This window comes from Puma concolor, chromosome D1 (assembly GCF_028749965.1).
Source record: "Puma concolor isolate L17-30 chromosome D1, mPumCon1.1.hap2, whole genome shotgun sequence".
In the NCBI taxonomy this organism is placed as follows: Eukaryota; Metazoa; Chordata; class Mammalia; order Carnivora; family Felidae; genus Puma; species Puma concolor.
The window spans coordinates 41,605,491-41,624,731 of NC_141676.1; the positions used below are offsets into that span (position 1 = coordinate 41,605,491).

General features: G+C 41.1%; 1 protein-coding gene across 5 annotated transcripts in view; it reads left to right on the forward strand.

Moving 5' to 3' along the window:
• The window catches only part of HPS5 (HPS5 biogenesis of lysosomal organelles complex 2 subunit 2), a 45,964-nt gene extending 30,749 nt beyond the window's left edge, over positions 1 to 15,215 (forward strand). For 4 of the 5 annotated variants that reach the window (XM_086677840.1, XM_086677839.1, XM_025928436.2 and 1 more), the window contains exons 18-23: positions 393 to 548; positions 1,291 to 1,410; positions 2,252 to 2,365; positions 3,752 to 3,858; positions 6,470 to 6,740; positions 7,877 to 8,662. In XM_086677840.1, the coding sequence (XP_086533966.1) occupies positions 393 to 548; positions 1,291 to 1,410; positions 2,252 to 2,365; positions 3,752 to 3,858; positions 6,470 to 6,740; positions 7,877 to 7,937 (829 nt within the window). In that variant the 3' untranslated portion in view covers positions 7,938 to 8,662. Of the gene's footprint in view, positions 1 to 392; positions 549 to 1,290; positions 1,411 to 2,251; positions 2,366 to 3,751; positions 3,859 to 6,469; positions 6,741 to 7,876; positions 8,663 to 12,285 lie in introns of those variants that run through there. The other variant, XR_015240968.1, reaches the window with a different exon arrangement.
• Positions 15,216 to 19,241: the final 4,026 nt, after the last annotated feature.

Genomic DNA, 19,241 nt, shown 5'->3' on the forward strand with positions numbered 1-19,241 from the left:
TGGTGTTTTGTTTTGGCTATGGTCTTAATCTCTAAAGTTTTACTCAGTTGTATGGTGGGCAGCTTCTTGTCATTTTTTTTTTCTTTTTGAAAAAATTGTTTTTTCTTTTTGAGAGACAGAGAGAGAGAGCACGCAAGCAGGGGAGGGGCAGAGAGTGAGGGAGACACAGAATCTGAAGCAGGGTCCAGGCTCTCAGTTGTCAGCACAGAACCTGACTCGGGTCTGGAACTCACCATGAGATCATGACCTGATCCAAAGTTGGAAGCTTAACCACCTGAGCCACCCAGGCACCCCGATTGTCATTTTTATTTCTAATAAATGCTTAGATAATGTAACCAAGTTACATCATCTCATTGAAGTTGGAGATTAACTGGTTTTGTTTTTTAATGCAGATTGTATGAAACATTTGGAGAATCTGCTCTTCGGTCCTTAATCAGGTTTTACCCATCTATTTTGCCTTCGGATGTCATACAACTTTGTCATCATCATCCTGCTCAGTTTTTGGCTTATTTAGACAGTCTGGTGAAATCAAGGCCTGAAGATCAACGGTGAGGAGGCGAGAATATTTGCAGACTCTCTTTTCTTTTGATAAGGCATTGTTTCCCTTGTATAAGCTGTTGTTATGTTCTTACTGCCACCTGCCACACAATTGACACACCTGTTATGGAAAGGATGATTTTGGCAGTCATGTACCGTTATTTCACAGTCCACAACACATACCATAAATGTGCACATAGCTAGTGTACTTCTCTTCACTCTGTCTCAGGGATTCTCAGTGAATCAGTGATGATCAATGTAAAATTAAACCCCTGCTTCACGTCCTACACTAAGGCAAATAAGCTTCCTTGTTGTCTCTGCTGGTGAGTGGATTTATTGCCACCTCTTTGTTGATAATATCCCAGCTTTTTGTGGATCTCAGTCCCAGATCTCATCTCTTTTTTAGACTGAGGTCTCATTTCCTATTTCCACATGGCCCTTGGTTTCAACACCTGCCCCTCCCCCGCCCCCCCGCCCTTTCTTCATCTCATTGATTTACATTTGCCCTACTGGCTTTCATTTCTCTTTTTGTTTTAGGCCTTTTGGTATTTTCCTTATTATCTTGAGCTCAACTGTTCATTTAAGAGGCTATTAGATTTTCACCAGCATTTCTAGACATTCTGTAGCGGAGGGTTTTCAAGTCATTTCATCTACTATTTTGGTCCCCTAATAACATTTTCTTCACATTCCTACATTTTATGTTTCCTTTCTCAGCATGAAGATTGGTGATTTTTCTCCCCAACTTTCTTTTAGGCCATCTTTCCTCGAGTCCCTTCTACAACCAGAATCTTTAAGATTGGATTGGCTGCTTTTAGCAGTGACCCACGATGCTCCCCCAAGCACAAGCACTATGGATGATGAAGGAAACCCCAGGTATAAGAGTTCTCCTTCCAGCTCTGATGTTCTCCTAGAATGGAACTGCTTTATTCATTCATAGCATTCTGGGCTTCAAGAATAGCTATGGAAGAGACTGACCCAAGTCATAGTAGTAAGGAAACTGAGTGTACTTCTTAGTGGTTCTGAACATTTTTTGAGTTACAGATTTCCAATGACTCCTCTCAGAAAAATGCACATCCCTGCACAATTTTGTACATGATTGCAGATTATTAAGCTCTTTCATGTATCCACATTAAGAGTCCTTGATGGTTGAACCTGTATTAGAGGGAGGAAATTGTATGTTTTCTTCCTGGAAATTTCTAGACATAGCTTGATTTGGGACTAAAAAAAATAATCCATAAGAAATACATACTGATACATGTAATGTATTAGAAATGTCTCTTGTGTTTACCTCTAAGAGAAGCTTTTTAAAAGCCCCCCCCACCCCGCCATATGCCTATCATATATGCCTAGACAAAAGGTCTAGAAGGAGATACAGTGGCTGTCTATGAGTGAGAATTATAGGCTTCTTTCTTTTGCTTTTTATTACCTAAAATGTCTAATTTAAAAAAATAAACAGGTATTTGTTATAGGAAAAATAGCTATTTTTAATTTTTCAAAAGCCAAGTAAAAATGTTTGAAAAGTATAATAATAATTGATATAATGATATAATGGATATTATAATATAAAAATATAATAACAATGGGAAAAATAAGTGACAATATGTTAATTATGTGACAAATATAATTAAACTCTATACTTCTCTATTAGATGGTGCATAAGCATTTTGTAAAAAGTGTTTCTTGTCTAATTCACTGAGAGTTGTTCATTTCACAGGCCCCATTCACACTTGCTTTCCTGGGGTTACAATCAGCTGCTGCTCCATCTCATTAAACTCCCTGCAGATTTTACAACCAAAGAGAAAATGGCTGACATCTGTAGGTCTCATGGGTAAGTGAGAATTGTTTTAGAAGCTAAAGATTAGCTTCTTAGTTCATAACTTTATAGTGAAGGACCTGAACTGATATGCTTTATCATTTGGGAATTCTCTTTACTACAGAGAAGTGACTTTTATTTTAAGTGATAGTAAAGTAGACGCCTTTTTCTTTTAAAATTTTATACATATTTTTCTTTTGTGTAGAAGACATTGGCCTTTGCTAATTCCTCTCTCCCCCTGGTCCTTGGTAGCTAACTCCAGTTCTCAGGCACTTGGATGGTATTTAATTAAGCACCAGACTATGTGCTAAAAGTTACAGTTGATACAGGGTTCCTGAGAAGGGAGAGATTAGAATGTGCTCAATAGAATTGTTGGTGAAGGACTTAGGGAGGAGGGAGGAGACTTTGGAGGTACAGCCCTGAAGGCTGGACAGGATTTGTATTGATAAAGGAGCCCAAGAGGAGGGTGGGTCAGGTGAGAGAAACAGCAAGAACAAGGGCATGAGAAACTGACCATTGCTTTTTATCCATACTGCATATTAGTTAGTTATTGCCTGGCAGTGTTATCTTATGGCTCTACCTGGATTATAATCTTTTGGAGATAGGGACCAATGTCTTTCTTTTTCTTTGTAATTCCTAATTCATACAGTGATAGGTACTTGATACATATTTGTTTATTGATAATAAGGGATGAAACTAGCCAGGTGTGGTAGGTGATGAGATCATGTAGGACCTTGAAAGCTCCTCAGAAGAATTTATTGGTACAGAAATGACATGATAAAAATGGAGCTTTCTGAAAAATCATCTCTGGTGTTGGAGGTAGGAGGGCCAGCTAGGAAGCTGTCATAGTAATTCAGGTATGACTGAATTGGTGATGAGTATGGCAGCAGAAGGAGCACATCCAAGGGACATTCTGAGGGAAAATACAGTGGAACTTATAAACCATGGGTATAGCAAATAAAAGAGGGGAAGAGTCAAGGAGAACTTACATAGTTTGCATATTTGGGGAAGAAATCTGAAAGTTTATAAAGTATATATAAGCTTACACATCTCATAACTAGTGCTTGGCCTCAAATATCAGTATTTATCTCTAGCTTTTATTCTTTTTTTCGTACACACTCTAGATCGAGGCTGTCTAATAGAGTTGTCTATTAGATAATAGGAATATTATCTAGTTATTTCTAATTATTTCTATTATCTATTAGATAATAGAATAATGCTACCACATTGTCCAATATGGTAGCCATTAGCCACTTGAAAACTTGAAATATAGATTAGTCCACTGAAGAACTGGCTTTTTATTTAATTTAAATTTAAGGCTAATGTCTACTTTATTGGACAGCACAGCTCCAGATAAATTCACTGTTTTTATTCCTTTCTTCAATTTTTGTTTCTTTAAAGTTTCTGGCCTGGGTATCTTACTCTTTGTTTGGAGCTGGAGAGAAGAAGAGAGGCCTTCACCAACATTGTGTGTCTAAACGATATGAGCCTGATGGAAGGGGACAATGGTATGTAGGTCCCAGTTGGTTCCTTTTGGTTGTAGTATATTAGAAGCCACTGCAGAATTTTCAAAAAGGATACTTGGTTGAACATTTCAGTGATCCTGTATGTAATCCTGGTTAGCTGTCAAATTTGTGGAGGTTTGTTTTGTTTTGCTTTGTTATTTATTTATTTATTTACTTATTTTTTATTTATTTAATTTATTAAGAGAGAGAGCATGAGCTGGGGAGGGCAGAGAAAGAGAGAGAATCCCAAGCAGGCTCTGCACTCTCAGTGCAGAGCGCATCTCAGGGCTTGATCTCATGAACCATGAGACTGTGACCTGAGCCAAAATGAAGAGTTGGACGCCTAACCAACTGAGCCACCCAGGTGCCCATTGTTTTGTTTTGGTTTTTATCAGTACCGCTTAGTATGTTATAAAATCATAATTAGAATAAACTATAGGCAATTTTTTCTATTAACAAGTGCCTACTATGTGTTAGTCACTACACTAGACACTTTTCCATCTGCTGTTTAAATAACAAACCTTTGGGATATTTACTGTTATTTCTGTTTTACAGAAGTTATAATTGAGGTCTGGGGGAAGGACAGTTAGTTTCCCCAAAGCCATACAACTGGTGGAACAGGTGTTCAGACCCACTGACTGTTCAGTCTCACTGACTGTCTTTAAAGTTTGTGCTCAGAATCTTTTCTCTGCACCGTTGCCTTTTACACAGCCAACAGTTCAGTATCATTAAAATGAACTTAAAGTGGAGTGGCAGCCAGCTTTCCCAAGTATTTAAATGCTTAAAAATTGTTTTTAAATTTTTATCAATCCAACACAGATAAAATGACAGAAGGCCAGGGATTTGACACACTGATATCTGAGGTCTGAGAGTCCATCTTGGTCTGTTTTCTCATGTTGCTTTATTCCTCTCAGTGCAAAGATGCCAACTGCATGACATCAGGGTCCTTCATTCAGCAGTGTGACCTATAGCCTTTTGCAGCTCTATTGGTGTGGGAGAGGGAAAGTTAGAACAGAGCAAAAAAGCCAGTTCACTGGCAAGTGTTAGTTAGCTTCAGATGTCCCAACTATTGCAAAAATAATTATCATGTTTGTTTCAGAAATGAAGAGGAGGGGGGCGCCTGGGTGGCTCAGTTGGTTGGGCGTCCGACTTCGGCTGAGGGCATGATCTCGTGGTTCATGAGTTCAAGCCCCGCATTGGGCTCTGTGCTGACAGCTCAGAGCCTGGAGCCTGCTTCAGATTCTGTGTCTCCCTCTCTCTGCTCCTCCCCACTCACGCTCGCTTGCTCTCTCTCTCTCTCTCTCTCTTTCAAAAATAAATAAAGCTTAAAAAAAATTTTTTTTAAAAAGAAACAAAGAGGAGGGCCAGGTGATTCTGCAGGACTAAAACTATAAACATACATATCCTTCTGGAAAATAACAGAATAGTTAAGATGACATAGTTAACAGATAATAGTTAAGATAATATCTTAACATAATAGTTAATATTAACAGAATAGTTAAGATATACATGGTTTACATTTTTAAAGTCATGATACAATGTTGGTTATTGATAAAAACTGAAAATTCAAGAAGCATAAACAAAATAAATCCCACTTAAAATCCTTTCTGCCCATTTTGTTAATAAAATAATAGCTGTTCTTACCCTTGGTGTGTTAAATGGGGGTCTTTTCTTGACACTTCTCTTTTCCCCATAACTCATATTAATTGCTCTTCAAGGCGTTGTTAGTTTTATTGCCGGATGTGTATCTCATATCTGTCTACGTATTTTTGCTCCACCACCAGCTCCCTGGTCCTAGCTACTCGCCTAGATGTCACCTCAGAATAGTCATCTGGTTTCCATTCTCTCCCACCTTTAATCCATTTTCCCTGGAGCAGCCAGAAGGGTTCTTAAAAACAAAAGTTGGATGACGTGGCTCCCTTGAAACATGCTACATGGAAATCAGAATAAAATCCAGGCCTTTGTGCACTGTAGGCCATTCTTTGAATTCCTTGAATTCCAGTTCTGTTCTGTGTCAAGTTGCCTTCCATGTTTCCTTTGTCAGAAATGCAGGCTCCTTCACCCTCCATTCCCGACACCCTGCGACCTCACGCTTGTCCATATGTGAGGCACAGGCATGTGCATCTCTGAGCTTGCCCGGTCTTTCAGCTATTTGCCCATCTATCCCGTCCTCACAGAGCCCTTCTCAGATTCCCCCTAAACATGCCATTCTCTCTGATGGTTCCCTGACCTTTTCCTTTAATGCACTTAGCCCAGTTTATAAGTATAGATTTAAGTCTGTGTTTACCTCCTTTACTAGACTGAGCTCCAGAAGAGTGTAGGGGTCATCATGTCTGGTTGGTCTCACACTGCACATCATGTGCCTAGCCTAGACTGTACCCAAGGAGTCCTAAGTGAGCGAAATGAAGAATTTTGAAGCTAATGTTGTGACCTCTCCTTATCATGAATTACTTATTCAACAAATGTTCAGAAAACAATTTTGTGTTAGGATGATACTATGTTCTTATGTTTTGGTTTTAAATGTTTTCACAATGGTTCTGACTGTCTCCTATATGCAGGCAGAGCATTAAGAGCCATTAGAGACAAAATTGTGTGTTTCTGTGTGTTTGTGTAGGTTGGATCCCAGAGACTGTGGAGGAATGGAAGCTTCTCCTACATCTCGTACAGAACGAGAGTACAAAGCCAGCCCCCCAGAAGTCACAGAATGGGAACTTCAGTGATGGGCCTTCCCCCATCAATGTGGAAAATGTGGCACTTCTGTTAGCTAAGGCCATGGGCCCAGATCAGGCCTGGTCATTGCTACAGGAATGTGGTTTGACCCTTGAGCTGTCACAGAGGTTTACTAGAACCTGCGATATCCTAAGGATTGCGGAGAAAAGACAGAGGTAATAACCTGTCATGCCCTTGTCATGCCGTCTCCGCAGGTGCTTGGGGAATGTGGAAGCTCAGAGATTTTCAGAAGGGGGTGGGGCTGTAGAGATCATTCAGTCCCAGCCCCTCACTAACAGATGAGGGGACTGAGATGCCTCTGCTGATTAAGGTGATTAAGGGAAGAGGCTAAAAGTAATTATTGTGTCTCATACTTGTGACCAAGACACTGTAAGTTCATGTGAATACCCAAATCTGGTGTGTACTCAGTTCTTGAAGACAGTTATTAGTACCAAATATCAAGTTGTCTCAGGGCTTTTTTTGCTTTTGTTTTAATTTTGGTAAAATACAGATAAAATAAAATTCACCATCTTAACCATTTTTAGTTTGGTTCAGTAGTGTTAATTATGTTCATATCATCTTGAAAACCTTAAACTTTACCCACTAAACAACAACTCCTCGTGACCCCCTCCATGCAGCTTCTTGTAACCACCAATCTATTTTCTGTCTCTATAATTTTGACTACAGTAGTCTCTTTGAGACCCTGCTTTCAATTCTTTTGGGTGTATACCCAGAAGTGGAATTGCTAGATCATATGGGATTCTAGTTTTAATTTTTTTTAGGAACTGCCATACTGTTCTCCATAGGGGCTACACCATTTAACATTCCCACCAATGATGCACAAGGGCTCCATTTTCTCCATATTTTCACCAACAGTAGTTACGTTATTACTATTATTTTTTGATAGTAACCATCCTAATGGGCATGAGGTGAGAAGTATTTTGGTTTTTATTTGCATTTTCTTAGTGATTAATGATGTTGAACATCTTTTCATATGCTTGTTGGCTGTTGTATATTGTCTTTGGAGACATTTCTATTCAAGTCTTTTTGCCTGTTTTTAAATCACGTTTTTTTTTTTGTTATTGTATGAATTTTTTATATATTCTGGATATTAACCCTTTATCAGATATATGATTTGTGATATTTTCCCCTATTGGATAGGATGCCTTTTCACTGTGTTGATTGTGTCTTTTGATGCACAGAATCCGTCAACTTTTTGAATCCTTTAATTCTTTGTGTGTTCAAAAAAATTTTTTTTGTAAATAGAACAATGAAAACTAAATGTGCTTGTTTCTTTTCTTTGGGATTTCAGAGCCTTGATACAAAGCATGCTTGAAAAATGTGATCGGTTTCTCTGGTCTCAGCAGGCCTAGTGGAAGAAGATTCATCACAATGTCATAATATTTTGAGAAAAACTGAGTCATGCTCCTGAGCCTCCTGAACACATTTGCTGTGGAAGGAAAGGTACCGCCTCAAAACCCTGCCACCTTCCTGGGAATACTTTTGTCAGTGTCCATAACTTCTGTATCTGTGGCTCTGTGAACTCAGTGTTTGTCAACCAGGGTTGAATTTTGAAAGGAATCAGTCCTTGTTTGCTGAATCGAAGTGTCCTGGAGTCAGAATGTGAAAGTTCACAGCTGAATTACAGTATTATTTTCCCCTTGCTAGTGAATCGGGGGAATTATTTTCCTATTGTGACTCTTCATGTAGGAACACAAGTTTCTCATCCTGCTTATAATGAAGACAGATAAAGTCATTGGCAGGAGTTGAATTTTTTTTATATCTTACCTGGGATAGTTGAGAAATTTATTGACATAAGACTGGGCATAACGGAATTAACACATAAAATACATGAAACACTGAAGATTCAGATTAGATATTTACATGAAATGGCCCCATATTTAAATTGAGCTGATTTAAAATATATTTTTCTCCAATATTTGACATTTTCTAATCTGAACATATATACAAATGACTAATTTATTACCAGAAATGTTTTATCTCTAATCTTTCCTAAACAGTGGTCCAAAGGAATCATGCACCTTTAAAAATTATTTTTTTTAAAGCCGTAATAAAGGAAAGCTTAAGTACTAACAAAGACTGCAGCGAGCACTTGTGTCATTGAAGCCATGCACTAGAATGCCACCATCAAGCTCCTGTATGTTTGCATAGCATGTTACATTAATGATACATGTAAAATCTGGTTAAGTTTTTATTTGAATAGAATATGGACATGAGGTTTATTGTGAGCAATTTGCAGGAAGGTGTTGGAGTAAGCTCAGCGTGGAGTAAGAAAAGTGTTGGATACTTTGAATGATTCGCTCCTTTTTTTCATTCAGAACACAGCCAAAGAACTATAGACAGAAATTGCTGTCATGCTTCCATATGATATTCAGATATCATGTAACCAGATGGGTTGAAGACATTATCAGAGAAAGGAGGCTTCACAAAGTTTCTTAGAGTTTTGGGAAGCTTGGAAAACCTAACAATTGTGGTCTACAGTGGGGGTGGGGGTGGAGTGTGTGTGTGTGTGTGTGTATGTGTGTGTGTGTGTGTGTGTGTGTGTGGTGTTTCCCCTTACCAAACAATTTCCTGACACCAGTTGGGTGTCCTACAATGCAACCCAATTCTGACACTATTGACCCAAAGGCAGCATCAGATCCCACAGGTAAAGGGCTCAGTCCCAAAAAACTCTCCTCCACTTAGGCACTAATTCCAAGTCCAGGTTGTTGACTATACTTCTGACCAAGAAGAAACATTTTATTTACTAGATTGCCAACTTCTTATAAAAGGATGTAATTTAGGAACAGCCAGATAGAAGACACATGTAGGGCAGGGTACGGGGAAAAGCATAAGGAGCTTCCATGTCTGCTCTAAGCGCCACCTTCTCCAAATCTTTATGTGTTCCCAATCTAGAAGCTCTCTGAATCAAGTTCTCTGCGGTTTTTTTATACCTTCATTACAGGGGCGTGATTAATTAAATCATTTGTCGTTAGCTATTGAACTCAATGTCCAGTCCCTTTCCCTTCCTGAGGTCAGGGGTGGGGCTTGGGGGATGAGACTGAAAGTACAAGACACCTCTATGGCACTCATCACTTGGGAAATTCTAAGGGCTTTAGGAGCTCTGTGCCAGAAAAGGGAGGAAGACCAAATATATATTTCTTACTATAAGTCACAATATCATACCTTCCCACTAGCGTTAGCTGGATTTTGGCTGTATTGGATTATGTTGAATGTGAGTCTATACTAAGGTAAAGAGCAAGAACCCTCCCTTCACTGTCTCTCAGCTTTTGTCGTTACGTAATGACATACTGTCCACAAGAGAACAGAAGAAATCTCAGGAGACAGCCTGAACTGGCACAGTTGTGCAGTCATTTCCTAACAGATTATTCTAGGGCATATTACAGCAATCCTCATTTGCCAAAAGGGTACAGAGAAATTTATAGCACTAAAAAACATAATCGCATCATCTGAATTTATCTTCCAAAGTAAACCAAGCAACAACAACAAAAGTCCCCTTCAGTTAAACATTTAAATTTCATCAGTCTAGTTGGCTATTAGGCAGTGTTTTCAAATACAGCTTGTATCTTTGATTTCCCTGAAGATGGCTGGACAGTGATTCATGGTTGCCTCAGTTTTAACAGGGCCACAGATTCGCATAGTGGCTGGGAGCTTGGGTTCTGAGGCACACTGTCTAGCTTTGAATGTTGCTGTGTGTCCTTCTAAGTGACCTTGGGAGAGTTACTTTGTTTTTCTGAGTTTCAGTTTTCTCATCTATATTATGGGGACAGTAGTAGCAGTCACTCAGGATAGTTTGAGAATTATCTGAGGTCATAAATGTGAAGCACAGAACACAGTGCCTGGCTCATAGGTTAGAGCCAGCTGTTAGTGACACATGAGACTGGAGTGCAGGGCAGTAGTGCTTGTGACCAGTGCACGGGTAATAAATATTAGCTGTCATTTGAAAGGTATGGAATATCCTTTTACTGCTTTTACCCTGTAGTGATCAGACCCATGTAAACTGGTTTGTATGAATCTGAGAGAGTGAGAAGACCAAAATTGAAGTTAGTAATTTCCTTGTATGTGTTAAATCTGTCCCCGTTCTGCCCAAGGCTCAAAACCTTGTAGTCATCCTTGCCTCTCCCGCTCCTCAACCCTCACTTCGAGTCACCAGATAAATCCTCTCAATACTGTGTTGGTGGTGTTCTCCAGAGGTCGTTTTTTTCTCCAGTCTCCGTTGCTGCCCATCCGCATTCTCGTTACTCCTTGCTTGCCTGAACGCTTGGAGCAGTCTTAGTGACCTTTCTTTCTTCATGTCTAAAGTCTTGCCTTCCCCACTGCCGCCACTCAGTCTCAGCTCCTCAAAGTGTAAGCACCTAGGTATCACCCAAGTGAGGTGATTGACAAACTTGCTATATGTCAGAGTCACCACAGGAGCACGTGAAAGATAACTGATTTCAGGGATCCTGGCCCAGACCTGGAGTCTGTACATCTAGGGTCTAATTTAATCCTCAATTGACCTCCCACCCCCATATCATTCCTAGATTTAGATACAGAGTTATTTATCCTGGCTTATAGATGAACCCCTGTCTTGGTCCCATGGGAAGTTAATTAGACATCCACTGTCAGAATCCTTGTCCTCTCGAGACAGCCTTAATCATGCCTCTTCCCAATCAGAAACTTTCAGACTCCCCTCTGCTTTCAAAATAAAACCCAAATCCTTGAGCCTGTCATTGAAGGCCCTCCGTGACTTGTTTCCAAACTCCGTTTCTCGGCTCCAGAGTTTGTCCTTCATCCTGGGTTCTCTGTTTCTTGGATACGCTCTGCACTTGGACCTCTGGTTGTGCTTCTGCTTAACCTTGACATGTCCTTTGCTCCAGTCCCCACCTGCTGAAACCCACCAGGGTTCTGTGCCTTCCAAGTTCTATATGTCAAGTTTGGTTGTTTTAAAATGTGATAACATACAGGTAACTTAAACCTTACCATCTTAACCATTTTTGTGGCAGAACAAGGGGCTGAAATCTCTCCTCCTGCCAGGAAACAGTAACTTCAGAATGGGTTCAGAGCTTTCCCTACCCTTTCATTTAGAAGAAACCTGCATACCACAAAACTTCCCGAATAACACTACAGAATTACAACACACGCTGCTGTGTGAGATGGGGAGTCTGGAGTTTCCAGTCAGCCCTGGTCTAATGGATCAGATACAAACCACAGAAGAAGGCTGGGAAATTTCCACTTGATAATTCTTTCCAGAGGGCTCAGAGAAGTACTACCTGGCACCACTGTGTCCTAAACAGAGAATGTTTTCCCATCTTGCCCAAGTAATACATTATTCCAGCTGGGCGACTCTGAGTAAGTGTGAATATTCAAGGTGATGGTTCCCGCTGGTGATGCGGCACTGTTACCGGTAGGCAGAGCCTGGGTTTAGTGACATCGTGTCAGTGGTCTTGATCCCCCTGTAGCTTTTCCTAATAAACCGCCTGTCTTTTTAGCATGAAGCCTGTGTAGTTCTGCAGAGCCCCATACTTAGCCAGGGCCCTGGGCCTGCTTGAATGCCCTGCTTTCATCATCTTGGAATTTTTAATAATTTCTGAACACATTTTTATTTTGCATTGGGACCCATTACGTTAAGTAACTGGCCCTGGCTGCCACAGTAGATCTGAGGTGGGGCCTGAGATTTTGCATTTTTTAAAAAATTTTTTTAGTGTTTATTTTTTACAGAGACAGAGCATGAGTTGGGGAGGGGCAGAGAAAGAGGGAGACACAGAATCCAAAGTAGGCTCCAGGCTCTGAGCTGTCAGCACAGAGTCCGACGTGGGGCTCAAATTCACAGGCCGCGAGACCTGATCTCACAGATCGTGACCTGACCTGAAGTCAGATGCTCAACCGACTGAACCACCCAGGTGCCCCTGAGATTTTGCATTTCTAAGGGGATCCCAGGTGATGCTTCCTTGAATCACCCTTTGAGTAGCAAGGCTCAGTCTGAAGTCTGGTAGCAACCTAGAAGGAATATGAAGGACAGTATGGATCCAAGGCCCCTGGCAGCTGGATTACTTGCCACATTAAGGGAAACGTGAATTTTTGTATTACTTAAGCTTCTGTGTTTTTGTTACAGCCAGTTAGCCTTACCCTAATTAGAGGAAGTGAGGTAGAGCCAGTCTCACAACTTGTTGCGTTCTCAGTTTGTTTAGGCTTAAATAATTTTGGAGAAAGAGCCTTCTCTGAAGTATGCCTGGAAACTTGCCTCCAAATGTGTCAAACACAAGCTCAGGCTCTCCGGTTCCTCCTCCAGTGTTGGTGGGTGCCGATTGGAATGGCCTTTTTAATCTTGGAGACTGGAGTTGGAGTTTGAAGTTAGAGGAGAAGAAGATGAGGCAGTGTGGCCCAGGTTTACCAGAATTCGGTTTTGATGTTTGGAGGCAAATCCTAACCAACAAAAACTTGCTTCTCCTTGTCCTTCAAACCTGTCTCCCGTGGGGACCTTGTGGCTCGTATATTCCTTGGATCCCCTAACCATAATGGTCATTGTATCACCTTAATTTTACTCCAACCTCTAACAAACTACTTTTGTTGTAGGAAAACAAAAATAAGTTATCTTAACCAAAATATGAGGTGGAATGTAGCAGATCCAACCCCGTTGCTAAGAATGTCTCCATATCCCTACCAAGCCCCGTAGCACTCAGTCCCTCAAAGAGCACTGTGCTCCAGATCACATCCCCCTGGGGTGGCATCTGGTTTGTGGCAGTACCAGGCTCACGGCTGGTTCATTCCACAAGTCCGTGGTAGCTTACATTTCTTTGTCCTTCCTAGTGTCCCTGCCTGTCTCCCTGTCTTGGCTAACCAGCTTCTTTCCCTCTTCTCTCTTTTATCCTCAACCTAAGATCCAATCAGTCCCTTCATTCGTGAGTGAATTTACTGTCCATATGTTGGAGATGCCTGTGCTTTTCTTTTTTCTTTCCTTTTTTTCAATTTTTATTAGTACAAGCGAGAGGGGGTAGAGGGAGAGAGAGAGAGAGAAAGAGAGAGAGAGAGAGAGAGAGAGAGGCAATCTTAAGCAGACTCCATGCTCAGCACAGGTCTTGATGTGGGGTTCAATCCCATGACCCTGGGATCATGACCTGAGCCAAAATCAAAGAGAGTTGGATACTCTACTGACTCATTCACCCAGGCACCCTGCTGCGTATGTTTTTTCCATGAGCTTTAGAAAAGCACAAGGTTTTGGTATATCAGATATGGCTTACGTACTACTTCAGATCCTCTGGCCCCCTCCTTTTCCTGCAGCCACTTCTACAATGATGATTCCATCGTTTATGAGCATTGATCCATTTCATGCAGGTGCAACCTGCTTTGGGTCTGTTCCACAGCCTTCTGTTCCATACACTAGGGAAATCCACAGGGCACTGAGCATGTGCACAACCATGGAATGTAGAAAGGTTAATATTCAAGGGGTCACACTTAACCACTGGAGATGGAAGCCAGTTGATAGGTGCTTTTCTTTTTGAATCGTGGTGGATAGTGCTCAGGTATCTTTTATGACATTCCTCAGAAGTCGCAGTGGGATTGAGCTCCGGGTATAAGGCTCTTAATTATGGCCTGCTCCGTTATGCATCCTTATGTTGGCCATGCTCCCTCCTTGGTCTACACCTCTGTCTCTCACTCCTGGTCACTGGAGTTGTTTCCAAGTAAAGTACCAGAGAACCTAGGGGAGGTGGTGGGGGTGAGGACGGCAGGAGGTGAGGGGATTCTTCTATTCTTTGAGGCTTTATCACGTAGACTTAGTCTGTTATTCAAGTGAAGGATCCATTAGGTAAGAAATAGCAGGCGTCCAGCCATCATTGCTGGTTGGATTGTCTCTCCCCTGACATGACCTGCTTCCTTAACCTTCCCCCTACTCTGATGTCCTCAGATTCCCACAGCTAAGCCCCCTGACTTCCCTACCTGCAGGTACAGCTCAGCTCATGGCTTGGTGTAGAAAGCACTGAAGGATCCTCAATCTAACCTCCAGGCAGCCCTCCAACTACAGCCTGGGGTACCGGGGAGAATGGCACATCCATACTCACTTAATAGTGAGAGACCGCACGGGCCCAGGGCGCATCAGATGGTGCCCCAGATGCCAAACAGAGTCCAAGTTGTGACACAGCTGGGGCTCTATACGCACCCTCACTGCTCACCTGCCCACAGACCCTAGCTGGATCTTGCCTAGACCAAAAATGTTTCCATTTCTCTCCCAAACAATTATCTCAGCAGTGGAGGCTTTTATCTCACTGACCTATTAACTGTAAATCCCCATCAGAGAACTAGGGACTATTATTACTTATTAGTACTGCTCAAGGAAGTAGTGTGGGTGAAGGGAAAAGCCTTAAGCCAGACTGCCTGCATTCAAATCCTGGCTTTACCACTCACTAGATCTGTGATCTTGAGCAAGGTACTCAGTCTCTCTGTCCCCCAGTGTCCACATCTGAGAAATAATCTACACCTGTAGAGTTGTGGCACAGTGTGGGAATAGAATAAGCTCAGTAAATGAGCCATTATGACTAGTGTTATTATTCAATAATCTTCTGGCCAATCCCAGTAATCCTGGTTTTTATTTTTTAACTGAAATATAGTTAACATTTCACACTAAACATAGCAAGAGTTTTCCTTTTTTTTTTTTTTTTTTTTTGTTTATTAAAAAAGCGCCAGCATGCGCGAGCAGGGGAGGGGCAGAGAGAAAGGGAGACAGGATCCCAAGTGGGCTCTGCGCTGACAGTGGAGAGCCTGATGTGGGGCTCAAGCCAAGAAACCACAAGATCCTGACCTGAGCCGAAGTTGAACATTTAACTGACTGAGCCACCCAGGCACCCTTACTTTTCTTTTTTCATAAGGAGATGATAATAGTATTTTCTAGAAAATTTCCCTATGCATAAGATAAACAACAGATTGTTTTGTTGTCTTACCAAGATAATATTAAACAGAATTAAAAAAAAAAAAACAACTCTCCTATGTAACATGGATATTATCTGAGAAGACTGCATAGTATTCCATCTTATGTGTGTGATACACATTACTTGATGACTGTTCTTTTCCTTTTCCCCGCTGGGCCCTAATCTATTATTTACATTTTTTTCCTCATATAGTTTTTAACTGAGATATAATTCACATACCATAAAATTCACCCTCTTTATCCTATTGAGGGGTTTCTTAGTATATTCACCAGGTTGTGTAACCATCACTTCTGTGCAATTCCAGAATATTTTCATCATCCCAGCAAGAAACTTCATACCCTTTAGCAGTCACTCCCTCTCCCCCACTCCTTCCAGGCCATGGCAGCCACTAATCTCTCTGTCTCTGGACTTGTCAATTCTGGACATTTCATACACATATATTCATATTATAAATAGCCTTTTGTGTCTGAATTTTATTTAGCCTAATGTTTTCAAGGTTCATCCTTGTTTTCAAGGTTCATTCTGCACTGTCAGCACAGAGCCAGACTTGGGACTTGATCTCATGAACTGCGAGATCATGAACTGAGCCAAAGTCAAGACTCAGATGCTCAACCGACAGAGCCAACCATGCACCCCTACACAGTATTACTTCTGATTAAGGAACTCATTTTGCAACAGATAAAACATGACAATGGGCCTATACTTATGGAGCTCACTGGTTTAACCATGTTCCCCATGATCTTGAAGTAGTCGGCTGGGTAGAGTGGTGGAATAACCTTTTGAAAACAGTTACAGTGCTAGGTAGATAGCAACACCTTGCAGGGATAGGGCAATTCCCTCCCCACCCTCACCAAGGATATGGTATGTGCTTTAGATCCAATATGCTACTGTTTCTCCCATAGCCACAATGCATGGGCCCAAGAATTAAGGCAAGGAAGGGATAGTGACTTCTCTCACTAATACCCCTACTGACCCACTAGCAAAATTTTTGTTTTCCATCCTTGTGACTTGAGGTTCTGGTGGTCTAAAAGACTTAGATCCAAAGAGAGAAACCACCCAAGGGTGGGAAGAGTCCACCTATGGATGACAGCTTGTGCCCATGCCTGTGGAATTCCTGCCCATTTGTGATCCTCCCTGCTTGGTTGAATGGAAAACAGGTCTTCTTTATAGACTTTGAACCTACTTAGTCAGCCCTCACCATTGCATAAGCAAATTCCTTGTGAGAAATCTAAATCTGTCTTTATGATCCTGTTCCTGTAAACAACTTATAGTACCAAATTCTGAGTCAGAGTTCAACCAGAGGACCGGAACCAATAGGATATATATATGTATATATTAGTGGGCTTATTACAAGAACTGGCTTCCACGGCTGTAGGGGCAGGCTAAGCAGTCAGGATAGGCAGTCAGGATGGTGCCATATAGAAGGAAGGAGAGCAATTGTAGGCGACTACTTGGGAGACCAGTTTGGGGAAGACCTAAGCTTTCTTCTTCTTCTTCTTCTTCTTCTTCTTCTTCTTCTTCTGCTTCTGCTTCTTCTGCTTCTGCTGCTGCTGCTGCTGCTTCTGCTTCTGCTGCTGCTTCTGCTGCTGCTGCTGCTGCTGCTTCTGCTGCTGCTGCTGCTGCTGCTTCTTCTTCTTCTTCTTCTTCTTCTTCTTCTTCTTCTTCTTCTTCTTTTAATTTACATCCAAGTTAGTTAGCATATAGTGCAACAGTGATTTCAGGGGTAGATTCCTTAATGCCCCTTACCCATTTAGCCCATCCCCCCTCCCACAACCCCTCCAGTAACCCTCTGTTTATTCTCCATATTTAAGAGTCCCTTATGTTTTTATCCCCCTCCCTGTTTTTATATTATTTTTACTTCCCTTCCCTTGTGTTCATCTGTTCTGTGTCTTAGAGCCCTCATATGAGTGAAGTCATATGATATTTGTCTTTCTCTGACTGTCTAATTTCGCTTAGCATAATACTCTCCAGTTCCATCCACGTAGTTGCAAATGGCAAGATTTCATTCTTTTTGATTGCCGAGTAATACTCCATTGTGTATATATACCACATCTTCTTTATCCATTCATCCATTGATGGACATTTGGGCTCTTTCCATACTTTGGCTATTGTTGACAGTGCTGCTATAAACATGGGGATGCATGTGTCCCTTCGAAACAGCACGCCTGTATCCCTTGGATAAATATCTAGTAGTGCAATTGCTGCGTCGTAGGGTAGTTCTATTTTTAATTTTTTGAGGAACCTCCATACTGTTTTCCGGAGTGGCTGCACCAGCTTGCATTGCCACCAACAATGCAAAAGAGATCCTCTTTCTCCACATCCTCGCCAACATCTGTTGTTGCCTGAGTTGTTAATAATGTTAGCCATTCTGATAGGTGTGAGGTGGTATCTCATTGTGGTTTTGATTTATATTTCCCTGAGGATGAGTGATGTAGAGCATTTTTCATGTGTCAGTTGGCCATCTGGATGTCTTCTTTGGAGAAGTGTCTATGCATATCTTTTCCCCATTTCTTTACTGGATTGTTTTTTTGAGTGTTGAGTTTGATAAATTCTTTATAGATTTTGGATACTAAGCCTTTCTCTGATATGTCATTTGCAAATATCTTCTCCCATTCAGTTGCCTTTTAGTTTTGCTGATTGTTTCCTTCACTGTGCAGAAGCTTTTTATTTTGATGAGGTCCCAGTAGTTCATTTTTGCTTTTGTTTTCCTTGTCTCCAGAGACGTGTTGAGTAAGAAGTTGCTGTGACCAAGATCAAAGAGGTTTTTGCCTGCTTTCTCCTTGAGGATTTTGATGGCTTCCTGTCTTACATTGAGGTCTTTCATCCATTTTGAGCTTATTTTTGTGTATGGTGTAAGAAAGTGGTCCAGGTTCATTCTTCTGCATGTCGCTGTCCACTTTTCCCAGCACCACTTGCTGAAGAGACTGTCTTTATTCCATTGGATATTCTTTCCTGCTTTGTCAAAGATTAGTTGGCCATATGTTTGTGGGTCCATTTCTGGGTTCTCTATTCTGTTCCATTGATCTGAGTGTCTGTTCTTGTGCCAGTACCATACTGTCTTGATGATTACAGCTTTGTAATACAGCTTAAAGTCTGGGATTGTGATGCCTCCAGCTTTGGTTTTCTTTTTCAAGATTACTTTGGCTATTTGGGGTCTTTTCTAGTTCCATACAAATTTTAGGATTGTTTGTTCTAGCTCTGTGAAGAATGCTGGTGTTATTTTGATAGGGATTGCATTGAAAATGTAGATTGCTTTGGGCAGTATTGACATTTTAACGATATTTGTTCTTCCTATCCAGAGCATGGAATCTTTTTCTTTTGTGTGTGTGTGTGTCTTCAATTTCTTTCATAAGCTTTCTATAGTTTTCAGTGTATAGATTTTTCACCTGTTTGGTTAGATGTATTCCTAGGTATTTTATGGGTTTTGGTGCAGTTGTAAATGGGATCGATTCCTTGATTTCTCTTTCTGTTGCTTCATTGTTTGTATATAGGAATGCAACCGATTTCTGTGCATTGATTTTATATCCTGCAATGTTGCTGGATTCATGAATCAGTTCTAGCAGTTTTTTTGGTGGAATCTTTTGGGTTTTCTTACCTAAGCCTTTTTCTAAAGGCCTTCCAACTGATGAAGCCAGTTGCACGTAGGATAACCCCTCATTTGATTAAAGAGAATTTATTAAGGACTTTAATCATATCTGCAAAAAAACCTCGCAGCAGCATCTAAATCAGTGTTTGAATAACTGAGGGAAGATG